An 18,519-nucleotide genomic window follows, 5' to 3' on the forward strand; every position below is an offset into this window, starting at 1 on the left:
TGGGATCTGGTGAGGAGGATCGGTCTAGAGACGAGGTGGGGGTCTAGTTGAGAAACCAGATTCATTATCTGAGTGTGCTCTGGTAGGGGGTGGGGGTTGGGAGGTGGTCCACTAAGACTGTAGGATCTAGGGGCAAATAGGGCTCAGGTAACAGAAAGAAGCCTAGAATTGATGTTGACCAAGGGAGAAGTTGAGAAGAGGCAGGGATTTTTTGAAGCTGGGAGAAGGCAGGGCAAGATGGCTGCATAAAACACTCCAGCGATCATCCCTCTGCTGGAACACCAAATTCAATAACTATCTATATAAGAAAGTCCCTTCATAAGAACTCAAAATCAGGTGAGCGATCACAGTACTGGTTTTAATATCATACAAAGGAAAAAGGCACTGAAGAGGGCAGGAAAGACAGTCTTGCATTGCCCAAACCAGGGGTCCCCAACCCTTAGACCACATACCTATATATTCCATAAGAGACTATTTAAGTAAGTTTTGCTATATTTAACCAATAGAATATGATGCAGCTATTAAAACAGTGGTTATGAAGGCTTTGTGATAACACACAAATGCTTATAATACATTGTTGAGTTATAACACTGCATATACAATATATATTTATTTGAATATATTATGTAAAAAGAGATACATTAAAGTAGAAATAGTTATGTTAGCACTTAGTACCTTTGTTTCCTTTAGTTTTCAATGTTTTTAATGTGGCCATGTTCATTTAATATTAAACAATTTAAATTTAAAAAGTAAAATAAAATAATTACCCCCCACAACTCCACACACACACACACACACACACACACAAAGATAGTACTGTTAGGAACTGGGCCACACAGCGGTGGACTAGTGAGCATTACCACGTGAGCTGTGCATCCTGTCAGATCAGCAGTGGCATTTGGTTTTCGTAGGAATGTGAACCCTATTGTGAGCCGTGCATGCACGGTATCTACATTGTGCGCTCCTTATGAGAATCTAATGCCTGATTATCTATCACTGTCTCCCATCACCCTCAGATAGGACCGTCTAGTTGCAGGAAGACAAGCCCAGGGCTCCCACTGATTCTACATTATGGTGAATTGTATAATTATTTCATTATATATTACAATGTAATAATAATAGAAATAAACTGCACAATAAATATAATACACTTGAATCACCATGAAACCATCCCCATCCCCTTCACTCCAGTCCGTGGTAAAATTGTGTTCCATGAAACTGGTTCCTGGTGCCAAAAAGGCAGGGGACCACTGGCCTAACCATCCCTTCCCCATCCCCTGGCAGTGTCATGTGCCAAAAGAGAATTTGTGTGCTCAGGGGAGGGAGAATGAAGTGATCATGGGATTCTGCACTGGAACTCCCTGCTGCCCTGTCACAGCCAAAAGCAACACAGAGCTGAATTTGGCTAATGCCCATCAATGGAGCATCTAGATCAGTTTTGGCCAGAGAGGAATCCTCTGCCCTAGCAATAGGAAACTGAGTTCTGGCCAGCTTAGCTGCCAGCTGACTGAAGTGGACTGGGGTCCTAAATATATTTGAAAGGCTGTCTCAACCACAAGGACTGCAGTCCCTGGGCAAGTCCTGGTATTGCAATGGGCTCAGAGCCTGTGAACTTGGGGTACATGTGACCCAGTGAGACACCAGTTGTATTGGCCAAGGGAGTGCTTGCGTCACCCCTCCCCAAATTCCAGGCAGTGCAGCTCTGGGAGAGAGTCCACCCACTTGCAAAAAAGAGATGGAAGGGTAAAGAGGACTTCATCCTGCAACTTGGGTACTAGCACAGCCACAGTAAAATAAGGCACTTAGGAGATTCCTGAAGCCCCTGAATTCAGGCCCTAGCTTCTGGATGGCATTTCTAGACTCACCGTAGGCTAGAAGAAAACATGCTGCCCTAAAGAGAAGGGCCTAGTCTTGGCAAAATTCACCACCTGCTGAGGAAAGAGCCTTTGGGTCTTGAATAAGCATCAGCAGTAGCCAGGCAGTAGGTGCCAAGGGCCTTGGATGGGACCCAGTACTGTGCTGAATTCGGGTGTGACCCAGTGCAGTCCTACCTATGGTGGCCATAGTAGTGCTACATCACCCATTCTCCAACTCTAGACAGCCCAGCACAGAGAAAGAGACTCCTTTTAGAGAAAATGAGGGACGTTAATCACAGATTCTGCCTGGTAATCCAGGGAATTCTTCCAGATCTCACCCAAGTCCACCAAGGTTGTACCTCTATGAGTCTTCAAGAGACTCATAACTATCCATCCATCCACCCATTCCTAATACAGGTAGAGGGCCTGGGACACCTTCTAGTACAGATAAAACTGCAGTGACCAAAGATTTAGATCACAACACTCAATCCCCTTTGAATCTGAAAAGCCTTCTTAACAAGGACAGGTATAAACAAGCCCAGACTGCAAAGATTAGAATAAACACCTAACTCATTGATATGGTTTGGCTCTGTGTCCCCACCCAAATCTCATGTTGAATTGTAATTCCCGCTGTTAGGGGAGGGACCTGGTGGGAGGTGATTGGATCATGGGAGTGGATTTCCCCCTTGCTATTCTCATGATAGCGAGTGAATTCTCATGAGATCTGATGGTTTAAAAGTGTGTGGCACATCCCCCTTCACTCTCCCTCTCTCTCTCTTCTGCCACCATATGAAGATGTGCTTGCTTCTCCTTTGCCCTTCCACCATGATTGGAAGTTTCCTGAGGCCTTCCCAGACATGCTCCCTGTACAGCCTGCAGAATTGTGAGTCAATTAAACCCCTTTTCTTAATAAATTACCAAGTCTCAGGTACTTCTTTATAGCAGTGTGAGAACAGACTAACACATTCATCAATGCCTAGATATCAACGAACATTCACAAGCATCAAGAGCATCCAGGAAAATATTAGCTCAGCAAACGAACTAAAGAAAGAACCAGTAACCAATCCCAGAGTAACAAAGATATGTGACCTTTCAGACACAGAATTCAAAATAGCTGCTTGGAGGAAGCTCAGTGAACTTCAAGAGAACACAGAGAAGAAATTCAAAACCCTATCAGAGAAATTTAACAAGGAGATTAGAATAATTTAAAAGAATCAAGCAGAAATTTTAGAGATGAAAAATTCAATTGACAAACTGAAAAATGCATCAGAGTCTCTCAATAGCAGACTTGATCAAGCAGAAGAATTAGCTTGAAGACAAGCTATATGAAAATACATTCAGAAGAGAAAAAATAGAGAACAAAAAAGAATGAAGTACCCCTACAAGATCTAGAAAATAGCCTCAATAGGCAAATCTAAGCATTATTGGTCTTAAAATAGGTGGTAGAGAGTGAGGTGAGGGTAGAAAGTTTATTCAAAGAAATAGAAATGGCACTTTTCAAACCTAGAGGAAATATCCAAGTATAAGAAGGTTATAGAACACCAAGCAGATTTAACTCAAATAAGACCTTAAGGCATTTAATCATCAAACTCCCAAAGGCCAAGGATAAAGAAAGGGTCCTAAAGGCAGCAAGAGAAAAGAAACAAATAACATATAAAGGAGTTCTAATACATCCGGCAGCTGACTTCTTAGTGGACACCTTAAAGGTCAGGAGAGAGTGGTATGACATATGCAAACTGCTGAAAGAAGAAAACTTTTATTTGAGAATATTGTATCCAGCAAAAATACCCTTCAAATATGAAGGAAAGATTAAGGCTCTTCCACACAAATAAAAGCTGAGGGAAGAGCTTGTCAACATCAGACCTGTCCTACAGGAAATGTCAAAGGGAGTTCTTCAACCGGAAAGAAAAGGATGTTAAAAAGCAATAAGCAATCATCTAAAATTCACTGGTAACAGAGGGTACACAGACACATATAGAATACCCCAACACTGTAATTGTGATGTATTAGCCACATATATTGGTTACCTACTCATATACTGAGTAGGAAGACTGAAAGACAAACCTATCAAAAATAATAACTATGATGACTTTTAAAGAGATAGATAGTATAAAAATATATAAATAGAAACAACAAAAAGTTTTAAAATGGGGATAAAGTGTAGTTTTTATTTTCTCTTTGCTTGTTTGTTATTTTTTTGTGATCAGAATTAAGTTGTTATCAGTTTAAAATAATAGGTTATTAGCCGGGTGTGGTGGCGGGTGCCTGTAGTCCCAGCTACTCGGGAGGCTGAGGCAGGAGAATGGCATGAACCCGGGAGGCGGAGCTTGCAGTGAGCTGAGATTGCACCACTGCACTCCAGCCTGGGCGACAGAGCAAGACTCCATCTTAAAATAAATAAATAAATGAATGAATGATTAAATAAATAAATAAATAAATAAATAAAATAATAGGTTATAAGATGTTATTTGCAAGCTTCACAGTAACCTCAAATCAAAAAACCCTACAGAGATACATGAAAAATAAAAATCAAGAAATTAAAATATACTATCAGAGAAAATCACTTTTACACAAAGAAAGACCGAAGGAAGGAGGGAAGAGAGGGTGAAAAAACAACCAAAAACAAATAACAAAATGGCAACAATTTAAGTCCTTGCCTATCAATAACAACATAGAATGTAAATGGTCTAAACTTTCTAATTAAAAGATACAGAGTGGCTAAAGGAATTAAGAAAAAAGACCCAACTATATGCTGGCTACAAGAAACTCACTTTACCTATAAAGATACACACCGACTGAAAACAAAGGGTTGAAAAAAGATATTACATGCAAATGGAAACCAAAAAAGAGCAAGAATAGCTATACTTATATCAGAAAAAGTATATTTCAAGACAAAAATTATAAAAAGAGACAAAAAAGGTCATTATATAGTGATAAAGGGGTCAATAGAGCAAGAGGATATAACAACTGTAAATATATATGTACCCAACACTGGAGCACCCAGATTTATAAAGCAAATATTATCAGAGCTAAAGAGAGTGATAGATTTCAACACAATATTAGCTAGAGACCTCAACACCCACTTTCAGCATTGGACAGACCATCCAAATAGAAACTCAACAAAGAAACACCAGATTAATCTGCACTATAGACCAAATGGACACAACAGATATTTACATTTCATCCAATGGCTACAGAATACACATTCTTCTCAGCACATGGATCATTCTAAAGAATAGACCATATGTTAAGCCACAAAACAAAGTGTTAAAAATTTTTTTAATTGAAATAATATCAAGTATCTTCTCAGATCATAATGGAATAAAACTAGAAATCAATAGAAAGAACTTTGGAAACTATACAAATACATGGAAATTAAACAATATGCTCCTGAATGACCAGCAGGTCAATGAAGAAATTAAGAAGGAAATTTAAAAGTCTCTTGAAACAAATGAAAATGGAAACACAACATACCCATACAGGATACAAGAAAAGCAGCACTAAGAGGAAAGTCTATAGCAATATGGACCTACATCAAAAAAGGTAGGAAAACTTCAAATCAAACAACCTAAATGACATGGTTTGGCTCTGCGTCCTCACCCAAATCTTGTCTTGAATTGTAATCCCCACATGTTGGAGGACTGGCCTGGTTGGAGGTGACTGAATCATGGGGGTGGTCTTACTGCTTGCTGTTCTCGTGATAGAATTCTCATGAGATCTGGTTGTTTGATAAGTGTGTGGCTCTTCCCCTGCACACACTCTCTCTCTTTCACCTGCTGCTATGTAAGATGTGCCTTGCTTTCCCTTCACCTTCTGCCCTGATTGTAGGTTTCTTGAGGCTTCCCCAGCCATGTGGAACTGTGAGTCAATTAAACCTCTTTTGCTTATAAATTACTCAGTCTCAGGTAGTATATTTATAGCAGGGTGAGAACAAACTAATACATTAATGATACATCTTAAATAATTAGAAAAGCAAGAGCAAACCAAATCCAAAATTAGTAGAAAAAAAAAAAAGATCAGAACATAAATAAGTAAAAGTGAAACTTAAAAAAAAAAAAAAAACAATACAAGCTGGGCATGGTGGCTTATGCCTATAATCCTAGCACTTTGGGAGGCTGATGAGGGCTGATCACTTCAGCTCAGGAGTTCGAGACCAGCCTGGCCAATATGGTGAAACACAATCTCTGCTAAAAACACAAAAATTAGCTGGGCATGGTGGTGCGCACCTGTAATCCCAGCTATTTAAGAGGCAGAGGCGTGAGAATCACTTGAACCCAGAAGGCAGAGGTTAGAGTGAGCTGAGATTGTGCCATTGTACTCCAGCCTGGGTGACAGAGACAGAGCAAGTCTCTGTCTCAAAAAAAAAAAAAAAAAAAGAATAAATGAACAAACAAAAAAATAAATGAAATGAAAAATTAATTTTTTTGAAAAGATAAACTGAGAAACTTTTATCCAGCTAAGAAAAAAGGGAGAAAACTAAAATAAATTAAAATCAGAGATTTTAAAAAGAGATGTTACAACTGATACCACAGAAATTCAAAGGATCACTAGAAAGCACTATGAGCAACTATATGCCAATAAACTAGAAAACCTAGAAGAAATGGATAAATTCCTAGATACATACAAGATTGAAACATGAAGTAATCCAAAACCTGAATAGACCAATAACAAGTAACAAGATCAAAGCCATAGCAAAAAGTTTTCCAGGCTGGGCGCAGTGGCTCACGCCTGTAATTCCAGCACTTTGGGAGGCCGAAGCAAGGCGGATCATTTGAGGTCAGAAGTTCAAGACCAGCCTGGTCAACATGGTGAAACCCCGTCTCTACTAAAAGTACAAAAATTAGCCAGGCATGGTGGCACGCACCTGTGGTCCCAGCTACTTGGGAGGCTGAGGCAGAAGAAATGCTTGAACCCAGGAGGCAGAGATTGCAGTGAGCCAAAATCGTGGCATTACACTCCATCCTGGGTGACAGAGCAAGACTCCGTCTGAAAAAAAAAAAAAAAGTTTTCCAGCAAAGAAAAGCCCTGGATCTGATTCCTTTACTGCTGAAATCTACCAAACATTTAAAGAACTAAAATGAATCCTACTCAAACTATTACAAAAAATCAAGGAGGAGGTAATACTTCCAAATGAATTCTATAAGGCCAGTATTACCCTGATACCAAAACCAGACAAAGATGCACCAAAAAAGAAAACTACAGGGCAATACCTCTGATGAACATAGATGCAAAAATTCTCAATAAAATACAAGCCAACTGAATTCAACAACACATTAAAGTGGTCATTCATCATGACCAAGTGAAATTCATCCCTGGGATGCCAGGGTGGCTCACCATGTGAAAGATTTCTACAATAAAAACTATAAAACACGTATGAAAGAATGGAAGAGGACACAAAAAATGGAAAGATAGGCCAGGCGTGGTGGCTCACACCTGTAATCCCAGCACTTTAGAAGGCTGAGGCAGGTGGATCACTATCGGGGGAACCACCCCCAGTATTTCATCATAGGTTCTTTTCTATTTTCCCTAAGTATCAGCCGGTCTGAGAAATAAAGGGAAAGAGTACAAAAGAGAGAAATTTTAAAGCTGGGTGTCCGAGCCGGGGGAGACACCACATGTCAACAGGTTCCGTGATGCCCCCTGAGCCATAAAACCAGCAAGTTTTTATTAGCAATTTTCAAAGGGGAGGGAGTGTACGAATAGGGTGTGGGTCACAGAGATCACATGCTTCAAGGGCGACAAAAGATCACAAGGCAGAAGGTCAGGACGAGATAACAAGGTCAGGGTGAAACTAGAATTACTAATGAAGTTCCATGTCCCGCTGTGCACGCATTGTCATTGATAAACATCTTAACAGGTTCAAGGGCAGAGAACCGGTCTGACTAGAATTCACCAGACTGGAATTTCCTAATCCTAGCAAGCCTGGGGGCACTGCAGGAGGCCAGGGCATGTTTCATCCCTTATCTGCAACTGCATAAGGCAGACATCCCCAGAGAGGCCATTTTAGAAGCTCTCCCTGGGAATGCATTCTTTTCCCAGGGCTGTTAATTATTAATATTCCTTACTGGGGAAAGAATTCAGTGATATTTCTCTTACCCATTTTTGGTAATAAGAGAAATATGGCTCTGTCCTGCCTGACCCACAGGCAGCCAGACTTTAAGGTTATCTCCCTTCTTCCCTGAAAATCACTGTTATCCTGTTCTTAAGGTGCCCAGATTTCATATTGTTCAAACACACATGCTTTACAAACAATTTGTGCAGTTAATGCAATCATCACAGGGTCCTGAGGCGACATACATCCTCAGCTCATGAAGATGACGGGATTAAGAGATTAAAGTAAACACAGGCATAGGAAATTATAAGAGTATTGATTGGGGAAGTGATAAATGTCCACGAAATCTTCACAATTTATGTTCTTTTGTCATGGCTTCGGCAGGTCCCTCCGTTCGAGGTCCCTGACTTCCTGCAACAGATCACCTGAGGTCAGGATTTCGAGACCAGCCTGACTAACATGGTGAAACCCCGTCTCTAGTAAAAATACAAAATATTAGCCAGGCATGGTGGCACGTGCCTGTAATCCCAGCTACTCCAGAGGCTGAGGCAGGAGAATTGTTTGAACCCAGGAGGCGGAGGTTGCAGTGAACCAAAATTGTGTCATTACACTCCAGCCTGGGCAACAAGAGTGAAACTCTGTCTCAAAAAAAAAAAAAAAAAGAAAGATATTCCATGTTCATTGATTGAAAAAAATCGATGTTGTTAAAATGTTCATATTACCCAAAGCAAACTACAGATTCAATGCAATCCCTATCAAAATACCAATAACATTCTTCACAGAAATAGAAAAAATAATCCTAAAATTTATATGGAACCACAAAAGATCCAGAATAGCCAAATCCATCCTGAACAAAAAGAACAAAACCAGAAAAATACATTGCCTGACTTTGAAGTTTATTGTAGAACTATAGACCTGAAACAGCATGGTACTGGTATAAAAACAGACACATAGACCAATGTAACAGTAGAGAATTCAGAAATGAATCCACACATCTACCCTGAACTCATTTTTGACAAAGCTGCCAAGAACATACATTGGGGAAAGAACAGTCTTTTCAATAAATGGTGCTGGGAAAACTAGGTATCTATATGCAGAATAATGAACTAGACCCCTATCTCTCACCATATAAAAAATCAAATCAAAGTGGATTAAAGACTTAAATCTGACACCTGAAACTATGAAACTACTAAAAGAGAACATTGGGAATTCAAGACCAGCCTTGGCAACATAGTAAGACCTTGTCTCTACAGAAATAAAATAAAAATAGCCAGGCGTGGTGGCTAATACCGACAGTCCCAGCTACTCAGGTGGCTGAGATCGGGGAATCACTTGAGCCCAGGAGTCCAAGGTTGCAGTGAGCTATGAATGCACCACTGTACTCCAGCCTGGGAGACAGAGTGAGACCTTGTTGAAAGAAAGAAAAGAAAAGAAAAGAAAAGGGAAATAAATAAATAAAGGAAAAAGGAAGAGAAAAGAGGAGAAGAGAAAAGAAGAGAAGAGAAGAGACGAGAAGAGAAGACAAGAGAAGAGAAGAGAAGGACATTAGGGAAATGCTCCAAGACATTGATCTGGGCAAAGACTTCTTGAGTAATACCTCAAAAGCACAGGCAACTAAAGCAAATATGGATAACAGGGATCACTTCAAGCTAAAAAGCTTCTGCACAGCAAAAGAAATAATCGACAAAGTGAAGAGACAACCGACAGAAAGGGAGAAAATATTTTCAAACTACCCATCTGACAAGAGATTAATAACCAGAATATATAAGGAGGTTAAACAACTCAATAGGAAAAAATCAAATAATCCAATTTTAAAATGGGCAAAATATCTTATTAGACATTTCTCAAAAAAAAAAAAAAAAAAGACATACGAATGGCCAACAGGTAGGTGAAAAAATGTTCAACATCATCAGAGAAATGCAAATTAAAACCACAATGAGATAATATCTAACTCCAGTTAAAATGGCTTTTATCCAAAAGACAGACAATAATGAATGCTGCCAAAGATGTGGAGAAAGGGAAACCCTTGTACACTGTTGGTGGAAATGTAAATTACTACAGCCACTATGGAGAACATTATGGAGGTTCCTCAAAAACTAAAAATAGAGCTACCATATGATCCAGTAATGCCATTGTTAAGTATATATCCAAAAGAAAGACCAGTATATTGAAGAGACATCTGCACTCCATGTTTATTGCATGGAGTGCAGATTTACATTTACACTGCACAGTAGCCAAGATTCGGAATCAACTTAAGTGTCTATCAGTGGATGAATGGATAAAGAAAATGTGGTACATATATACAAGGGAATATTATTCAGCCATAAAAATGGAATCCCATCTTTTGCAACAATATGGATGGAACTGTAGGATATTCGGTTAAGTGAAATAACCTAGGCACAAAAAGACAAATTTTGCATGTTCTCACTCATATGCAAAAATTGAAACAATTGAGATCATAGAGACAGACAGTAGAATGATGGTTACCAGAGACTGGGAAGGGTAGTGGGGATGGGGGAAAAAGTATAGATGGTTAATGAGTGCAAAAATATAGTTAGAGTGAATAAGATCTAGTATTAGCATAACAGGGTGACTATAGTCAACGATAATTTATTATACACATATTTTTTGTTTTATTTTTTAGAGATAGGGTCTTACTCTGTTGCTCATGCCAGAGTGCAGTGGCACAATCATAGCTCACTGCAGCCTCAAATTCTGAGCTCAAGTGATCTTCCTGCCTCAGTCTCCTGAGTAGCTAGGACTACAGGTGTGCACCACCGCACCCAGCTCATTTGAAAATTTTTTTTTGTAAAGACGGGGTCTTGCTATGTTGCCCAGGCTGGTTTTGAACACCTGGCCTCAAGTGATCCTGCCACCTCAGCCTCCCAAATTTTTATTTTATAATTAAAGATAACTGAAAATTGAATTGGAATGTTTCTAACAGAAAGAAATAATACATGCTTGAGGTGGTGAATACCCCAATTACCTGGATACGATTATTCCACACTATGTGCCTGTATCAAAACATCACATGTACCCCATACATTTAAACAGCTATTATGTATCCATAATAATTAAAAATAATAATAAAAAAAGAAGTAGGGTCTGAAGACAGAGAAGACCCTGGTGGCCAAGATGAGGAAGCACGTGGTAGGGGTCAGAGGGATGGTGAAGAGGATACAGTGGCTTGAGACTCTGGAGCAGAGGTGGTAAGGCCATCAGTGGGAGTGAGAAAATGTCAGTGAGAACAGCTGGGGCAACAGTAGAGAAGGCTGTGCTGGCAGAAGGAAAGCCAGGGATGGGGTGGAAAAAGTGTGGTGGGGCAGGGCCCACTAATCAGGAGGAGACCATGAGGGATAATTGCTGGGAGCCTGGACAGGGGACTGAGTGGGCAAACAGACCTGCATGAGGCACTCCAGCAGGGATGTGACAGACAGGCCTGGTAGGGTCCACTGAGAAGTGAAGGCCAGTGCTCACTGCAGTGAGGAGAACCACCCCATGTCCCCATGTGGGGCAGTCCAGGAAGAGGGGTTTGGAAAGGATTTGGGCTTTTATCAGGTTATTTTGGCGAGTGTTCCAAGAAGCAGGGTTTGCTCTGGATTGGATGCTGTCAGGAGAAAGATAATTCTGTGATTGGTGTCTTAATCAATGTTATCCAGAAGGAGGGAGAGATGAAATGAAGCTCAAGCTGATTGGCAAAGCAGCAGTGACCCATATTAGCCAGAATAGGTGGATGCTTGGTTATTTTTGTGACCTGAACCACATTCATGTTTTGGTCTGTGCTCAGACATGACTCTAGAGTGGTCTCATTTTTGCCTTGATCCATTACATTCAGAGCAGCTTTATCTGATGTTGATGTTCTGTGAAATTGCTTATGTTCAACAGAAGAACAACACCTGTGAGGCCAGGCCAGCTCCTGGAAACAACAAGGCCTGAGGGTTCCAGGCCATTTCCTGGCTGTCAGAAGTTGCTTTCTCTTTTCCTCAATCCCCCTCTTTAGTCAAGGGCAGGTGAAGTCATGCCACAGAATCCATGACATCCAGATTTTCACCACTGTCAAGACCAGGAGGATGTCCAGGAAGCATGGTCTGTAGTTGGGCTAGAGCTAATCCCTCCTCCTGTTGCAGGATGAGTTGAGATCTTTGACTTGACAGTGGGTACAGAGCAGCATTCCAGATTTTGGACAGTGTACATCAACTAACTGTAACACAGGCCATTACTGGAAACAAAAGGATGACGAGTCTTATAACAGGTCTTAATGCCAGGATACCAGATTATAAAACCCAGGTGAAGAAACATGTCCCAGAATCCAGATGGGTCTTTTATGGAGTCAGGTGGCTTTTTTGTTTATCCTAATATTTTCTGTTTTGCTTGCCCTGTAGTGTGTAAGTGCAGCAAGAAATGTTTGTGATAGTATCAAGTCCTCCTTGGCTAGCTGATAGAAAATCAAGGTGTTCAATGGGCCTCAAGATTCCTAGGTCCTGTTATAACGATCTTGTCAGGATTATGTCACCGGCAGGTGGGACACACATTCGAAACATCCTCAGCAATATGCTTAAATTACCCTATCAATCTTGGTTCAATACTTTTACCAATTCTTCTCTGCTATTGTGGGTAATATCACAAAACAGTTTTGCTAATTTCCATTTTTCTTATGGCCATCTCCTTCCATAATAGCAAAGCATGTCAAGGCTCTTTAATTCATTGTCAATTCTACAGGGGTTCCTGTAGTGGTCAGGTGATTTTTGTTGTTGTTTCTAAAGCATTGCAAAGCCATACACTAACCCCACATCAAATACCTCGTATTGTATCAATATAAATATTTACTTTTGTAACTTGGCAGATCTGGGAGGGGGCAATTAATTTAGCCAAACTAAATTAATAAATACGATTTCTGAGAAAAACTTTGACTATGATGATATAGTCTACATAGCATTCCCCCCCGCCCCCGGGGAGTCTGTCGCCCAGGCTGTAGTGCAGTGGCACAATCATAGCTCACTGCAGCCTTGAAATCCCAGGCTGAAGCAATCCTCCCACCTCAGTCTCCTCAGCAGCTGGGACTACAGGCGTGTGCTACCACACCCAGCTAAGTTAAAATTTTTTTTGTTTTTAGACATGGGGTCTCTCTATGTTGCCTGGGCTGGTCTCAAACTCCTGGCCTCAAGCCATCCCCCCACCTCAGCCTCCCAAGTTGCTGGGATTACAGGCATGAGCCACCACGCCTGACTGTACTTGGCAATTTTTAGTTTCACTTTTTAAGTGTGAATAATCTAAAACCACAATTAAATCAGTTCTCCAAGGGAATCTCTAAGTCTGTGCAGGGTATGGATTGTTCCCTAAGAGGGGTAAGCAATTATGGGCGGTTGCTTTTTTGGGTGAAGGAAGCGGCTGGGTTTAGAGTGTTGTAATATAGGCCAGTGATGTGTAAAAGCAAAGCAACAATAATTCATGGGAGACTACGTAAGTAGCTGAAAAATCCTGCGAGTTTACTGTCAGTAGAAGACCCTGTATAGCACAGCATCGGAAGCTGTCAAGTTTAGTGGAAACCCTGGAACTAAATCAACTGAAGTTTTCACTTTTATTGCTACTGCTATAGTTCTCAGATGGGGTGAATATGTCTTGGCTACTGGATCTTAGGAAATAAGCAATGGACCCCTGGTGATTTCCACTTAGTTCAATCAGTACCCTAGTGCCTGTTCAGCTTTATAATAAAAAGAAAAGCGGTATGGAGGACTGGTGAATCTAGAATAATGGAAATAATCTTTTGGGAGACAGTAATTGTACCACTCTGTTTGTCTTTTTCTTTTTTGAGACAGGATCTCACCCTGTTGCCTAGGCTGGAGTGCAGTGGTGCAATCATAGTTCACCACAGCCTCAAACTCCTAGACTCAAGTGATCCATCTTGCCATCCCAAAGCACTAGGATTACAGGCATGGGAGTGGGGTGGGGAGTGGGGGTGCGCACCATGCTCAGCTGTTTATATTATCTTTAAAGTGATCAACAAATTTTCTTTTTTTCCAGGTAATAAAGAAAACTAGAGAACAGGAAATGAATTATTTTTCTTCTTCAGCACTTATTTCATGTCATTTTAATAATTTGGAGGCAAAAAATAAACAGAAATAATATCCAAAGACATTTTCAGTTTGTTAATTGATTGCCATTCTAATATATAAAGGTAAGAATTTTAGTGACCAGTGTTTTATATCTGACTCTTATTTTAGAATTTCCAGTGTTCCAAGGATTCCTTATTAATTAATTCCCTCAGGTCTTGAGAGAAAAGTTTTGATATAGAAAAGCAGATTTTGACAAATATACACAAAGAGTGGCAAATGGTTTAGACAGTAATTTGGAGCCTTGAAAATTTTATCAAGTTGTGTGATCAAAAAGCTAGTACTTATTAATCCCCAAAGTATGGAAAGGAAGGAAGGGATACTACTTATGTTAAGCAAAGTTATCTCATTTTTAGAAAAACAAGACAATTTCCACATAGAAGTTTCTTTGCTTTTCGTTTTAAGGTACCTCCCAAAGAAGCAATCTTGTTCATGTCAAAAGCTCCCTAAAATGGCCTGTGCAGTTCCAAATTGTCCTTGGTGAAACTGTGCCAGTTAGATAATAGGCATACTAGTTAGCATTCTTATGAGAAAAAAAAAAATGAAGAAAATAGATGTTTGGCCTGAAAGAGGTACAATTTTAGATTGAGGAGACCCTAAGAGAACTGCAGTGGTCCTTAAAGGTAGTGTTTGGGTGACTATCTATTGAGCTTGACCAAAGGCCATGGTCACCACCAGATGCCAGGCAAAACCTCCTGAAAGAAGGCAGGTGACACTAAACAAAGCAATCCTCAAAGACAGAAAGTCAAGACCGAGGAATAAGCCCTTATAGGGTTTTGAATTGATATGAGGCAAAGGAATGCCAATCTGAAGAACCCTTCTAAACTACACAGCCACTATGATAAGGTCCAGGATTGACTTTTCAGGCTTGGCTGGGGGACTTTAAGGAGGCCTCCATGAGCCCTGCCTCCTTGTGGTCACACTTCTGTGTAATTCCTCCCTTTCTTGAGTGTAGGTAGGAACTGCAACTTGTTCTTAATGAATGGAATGGAAAAAAGGTGACACGAGGCACATGACTGCATTTATTTGATTATCTAAGAGTGTAGCGCCCATCTTGCTAGTCTGTCTCCAATGCTGGTTTTGGAAGAAGCAACTTGCCATGAATCCTACAGCCATAAGGAAACAAATTCTGCCAACAACCTGAGAGTGCTTGGGAGCAGATCCCTTCCCTGTCAAGGCTACAATGAGCACCTGGCCAGACACGTTTTTCCAGCATTGAGATCCTAAGCAGACTACCCAGCTAAGCCATGCCTAGACTTCTGACCCACAAACATTGTGAGACAATAAGTGTGTGTTGTTTTAAGCAGCTAAGTTTGTGGTAATTTGTTCTGCAGCAATAGAAAGCTAATGCCACTGGCCTATGCCCATATTTTCACTAAAGACTTTTCTTCCTGTAGACACTTTTATTTCTAAATATTCAACTTAACATTTAGATCCCCTCTTCCAGCTATGGGCTGTTGAGGTTAAAATTAGTTACTCAAACTTTCTTACTGTTTGAGTAAAAATTAACCATGGTATTTTCCCCAATTTACACAATATTAATATTAGTACAGTAAGGCCAGGTGTGGTGGCTCACACCTGTATTCCCAGCATTTTGGGAGGCTGAGGCAGGAGAATCATTTGAGATTAGAAGCTCCAGATGAGTGTGGACAACATAGCAACACCTTGGCTCTACAAAACATTTTAAAAAATACTAGCCGGGAGTGGTGGCGTGTATCTGTAGTCCTAGCTACTCAGGAGGTTGAGGTGGGAGGATCACTTGAGCCCAAGAGTTGGAGGTAACAGTGAGCTATGATCACACCACTGCCCTCCAGGCTGGGCGACAGAGTGAGACCCTGTCTCTAAAGAAAAAAAAATTAGCACAGTAAAAGAGATGGCACTAAATTAGCAGAGGCTGCTTTATTTTCACAGATGACTTCAACCCCACATAGGCAAGGACACTGTATGTTGTGGCACACAGGTTTCTCTCCAACTAGATGGAGCTCTTAGAAGTTAGTGTCCTTTGGCTCCCCTCCAGGCCTTACACACATTGGACATTCAATAACTATGGAATTAAAACTGCAATTGCCTTTAACCTTATTTATTAATGGGATTTGGTTTCACTGTGGGTGGCACTTCCACTTTAATGCAATGATCAAAAACATTAAGATCTACGACAGGATGGATATTGGGACAATAAGCATGACAATGCCATTGTTGCCAAGCCAAATTTTACAAGAGGCAAAGGAAAGCAAAGGGTAACTAGAATGCAGAGGTTCTTCATCATCATCTTCAATCAGCTGTCACAGAATTCCCCACTATTGAACCTCCCTTACAATTCTTACTTCTCCCCACCCCTCCAGGTATCTGAAATAGAAAAAAAAGGAAATAATTCTCCCTGAGAGATTTCTGCCTCCTTCTTTTTTATTTTCAATAGCAACCTCAACTGTTGACAGAGGTTCCTTAGGATTCAAAGAACAATTCTGAAGCTGAAAACAGAATAGTCTGTTTTTGAATAAATCCTAAAGTATTTTCATTTCACACCCTTCTTCCATGAGGAAAAAATTTACATAGAGACAAATATGTTTTGTTCAGGCAGTGTGCAATAATAAAGTTTAGGCCAAATTAGATTTATAATTAGATATTAAATGCTGGTTTGGTACCAAATTTAGGGATAAAATGAACCCATATCCACATATGTACTTATAGACACTAAAGCACAAAACAGATAATCTAGCTGGCATCCAGTGTTTCTTGACTTTGGCTGAATCTCTGTTCCCCAGAACAGACTGTAAGCTCCAAAAGGTGGGGACCATGTTTTGGTCAGCTGTGGATTTCTCCAACACATTGCACAGTGTTCATGCAAAGAGCCACTCACAGAAATTGTTGAATTCACTTAAAAAAGAAAATAATTTTGGCTGGGTACGGTGGCTCATGCCTGTAATCTCAGCATTTTGGGAGGCTGAGGCGGGAGGATGGCTTGAACCCAGGAGTTTGAGACCAGTTTGGACAACATAGTGAGTCCCTGCCTCTATGAAAAAACTTTTAAAAATTAGCTGGGTGTGGTGGCACACTGCCTGTAGTCCTAGCTACTCTGGAGGCTGAGGTGGGAGGATCACTTGAGCCTGGGAGGTTGAGGCTGCAGTGAACTGAAATCATGCCACTGTATTCCAGCTTGGGCGACAGAGCAAGACCCTGTCTCAAAAACAACAACAACAACAATAACGCAATTTTTATAAAATGGTTGATGAGGCTTGCTAAGGTGGCAGTAGACCCAAACGTAGATGTTCAAACAATGCCATTCTTACCCGTTTTGGAGTGAAAGAGTGAAAGGGAAAGGACAGAGGATTAAACCAAATTAAACTAAAATCTCCAAGTCTGTAGTAAAAAAGAGCTGCAGCAGGTTTAGTCAGTGAAAAAAAATTTTTTTTTTCCCCTGAGATGGAGTCTCATCCTATCACCCAGGCTGGAGTGCAGTGGCACCAGCTCAGCTCACCGCAACCTCTGCCTCCCAGGTTCAAACAATTCTCCTGCTTCAGCCTCCTGAGTAGCTGGGTTTACAGGCATGCGCCACCCCGCCTGGCTAATTTTGTATTTTCAGTAGAGATGGGGGTTTCTCCATGTTGGCCAGGCTGGTCTCGAACTCCTGACCTCAGGTGATCCACCCGCCTCAGCCTCCCAAAGTGCTGGGATTACAGGTGAGCCACCGTGCCCGGCCTGAAAACGGTTTTGAAAACATATTTGAATGAAAACACTTTCTCACCATCTTTAAATAAAAACAATTTGCATTTTCCACATGGAAGCTGCTGGGGCATTAGGACTCATGTGCTTTCTGCTCCACAGGTTTCAGATGCCACTGCACTACTAACTCCCCAGTGCTTTTGAGGCACGTGTTAGACATGTTCTCCTCTGTTGGAAGTCCTTGTGGCAACTTCAAGGGCTTGATTCTGTGACACAAGAAAATGTGTTTAGATAGGAGGAATACGTTCTAGTGTTCTATATCAATGCAGGATAACTACAGTTAACAATAACACATAGTTTCAAATAGCTAGGAGGAGGATGTTGAATGTTCCCAAAATGAAGAAACGATAAATGTCTGAGATGATGGATATGCCAATTACCCTGATCGGATCACTATACTTTATATATATTGAAACGTCACTATGTACCCCATAAATATGTACAATTATTATGTGTCAATTAAAAAAAATAAAATTTTAGTTTTTTAAAAGTTTTTTTCAGAACATTAACAAAAAAGAAAGAAAAATGCATTTAGAATTACACTAGGCAATACATTTTAAAAAGAGCTGAGAAGAAACAACAAACCTTATCAAATGCTTAACCACTTTCAATTTTGCATTCACTGAAGGGATATTCTTGTGAACTTGAGGGGTATGTGCCTGTGAACAACAACAACAAAGCAATGTTATCAACCAATCTGAAAAGCAGAGTTCCACGTTTCAGTAAAATGTTAAATTGAAGGTTCATTCTAAGCCGAATTTATAAATAAATTAATACAAAA

General features: G+C 40.4%; 1 protein-coding gene across 6 annotated transcripts in view; it reads right to left on the reverse strand.

Annotated features, from left to right (window-relative positions):
- Window positions 1-18,519, reverse strand: part of LOC100458972 (large ribosomal subunit protein uL30m) — an 83,204-nt gene that overhangs the window by 32,836 nt on the left and 31,849 nt on the right. For 3 of the 6 annotated variants that reach the window (XM_054547341.2, XM_063713367.1, XM_024241835.3), the window contains 2 exons: window positions 18,324-18,397; window positions 16,083-17,944 (listed from right to left, as the gene is read on the reverse strand). In XM_054547341.2, coding sequence (XP_054403316.1) covers window positions 17,812-17,944; window positions 18,324-18,397 — 207 coding nt within the window. In that variant the 3' untranslated portion in view covers window positions 16,083-17,811. Of the gene's footprint in view, window positions 1-6,720; window positions 6,843-16,082; window positions 17,945-18,323; window positions 18,398-18,519 lie in introns of those variants that run through there. The other 3 variants (XR_010136162.1, XR_010136163.1, XR_010136164.1) reach the window with 3 other exon arrangements.

The sequence above is a fragment of the Pongo abelii genome, chromosome 12 (assembly GCF_028885655.2).
Source record: "Pongo abelii isolate AG06213 chromosome 12, NHGRI_mPonAbe1-v2.0_pri, whole genome shotgun sequence".
Taxonomy (NCBI): Eukaryota; Metazoa; Chordata; class Mammalia; order Primates; family Hominidae; genus Pongo; species Pongo abelii.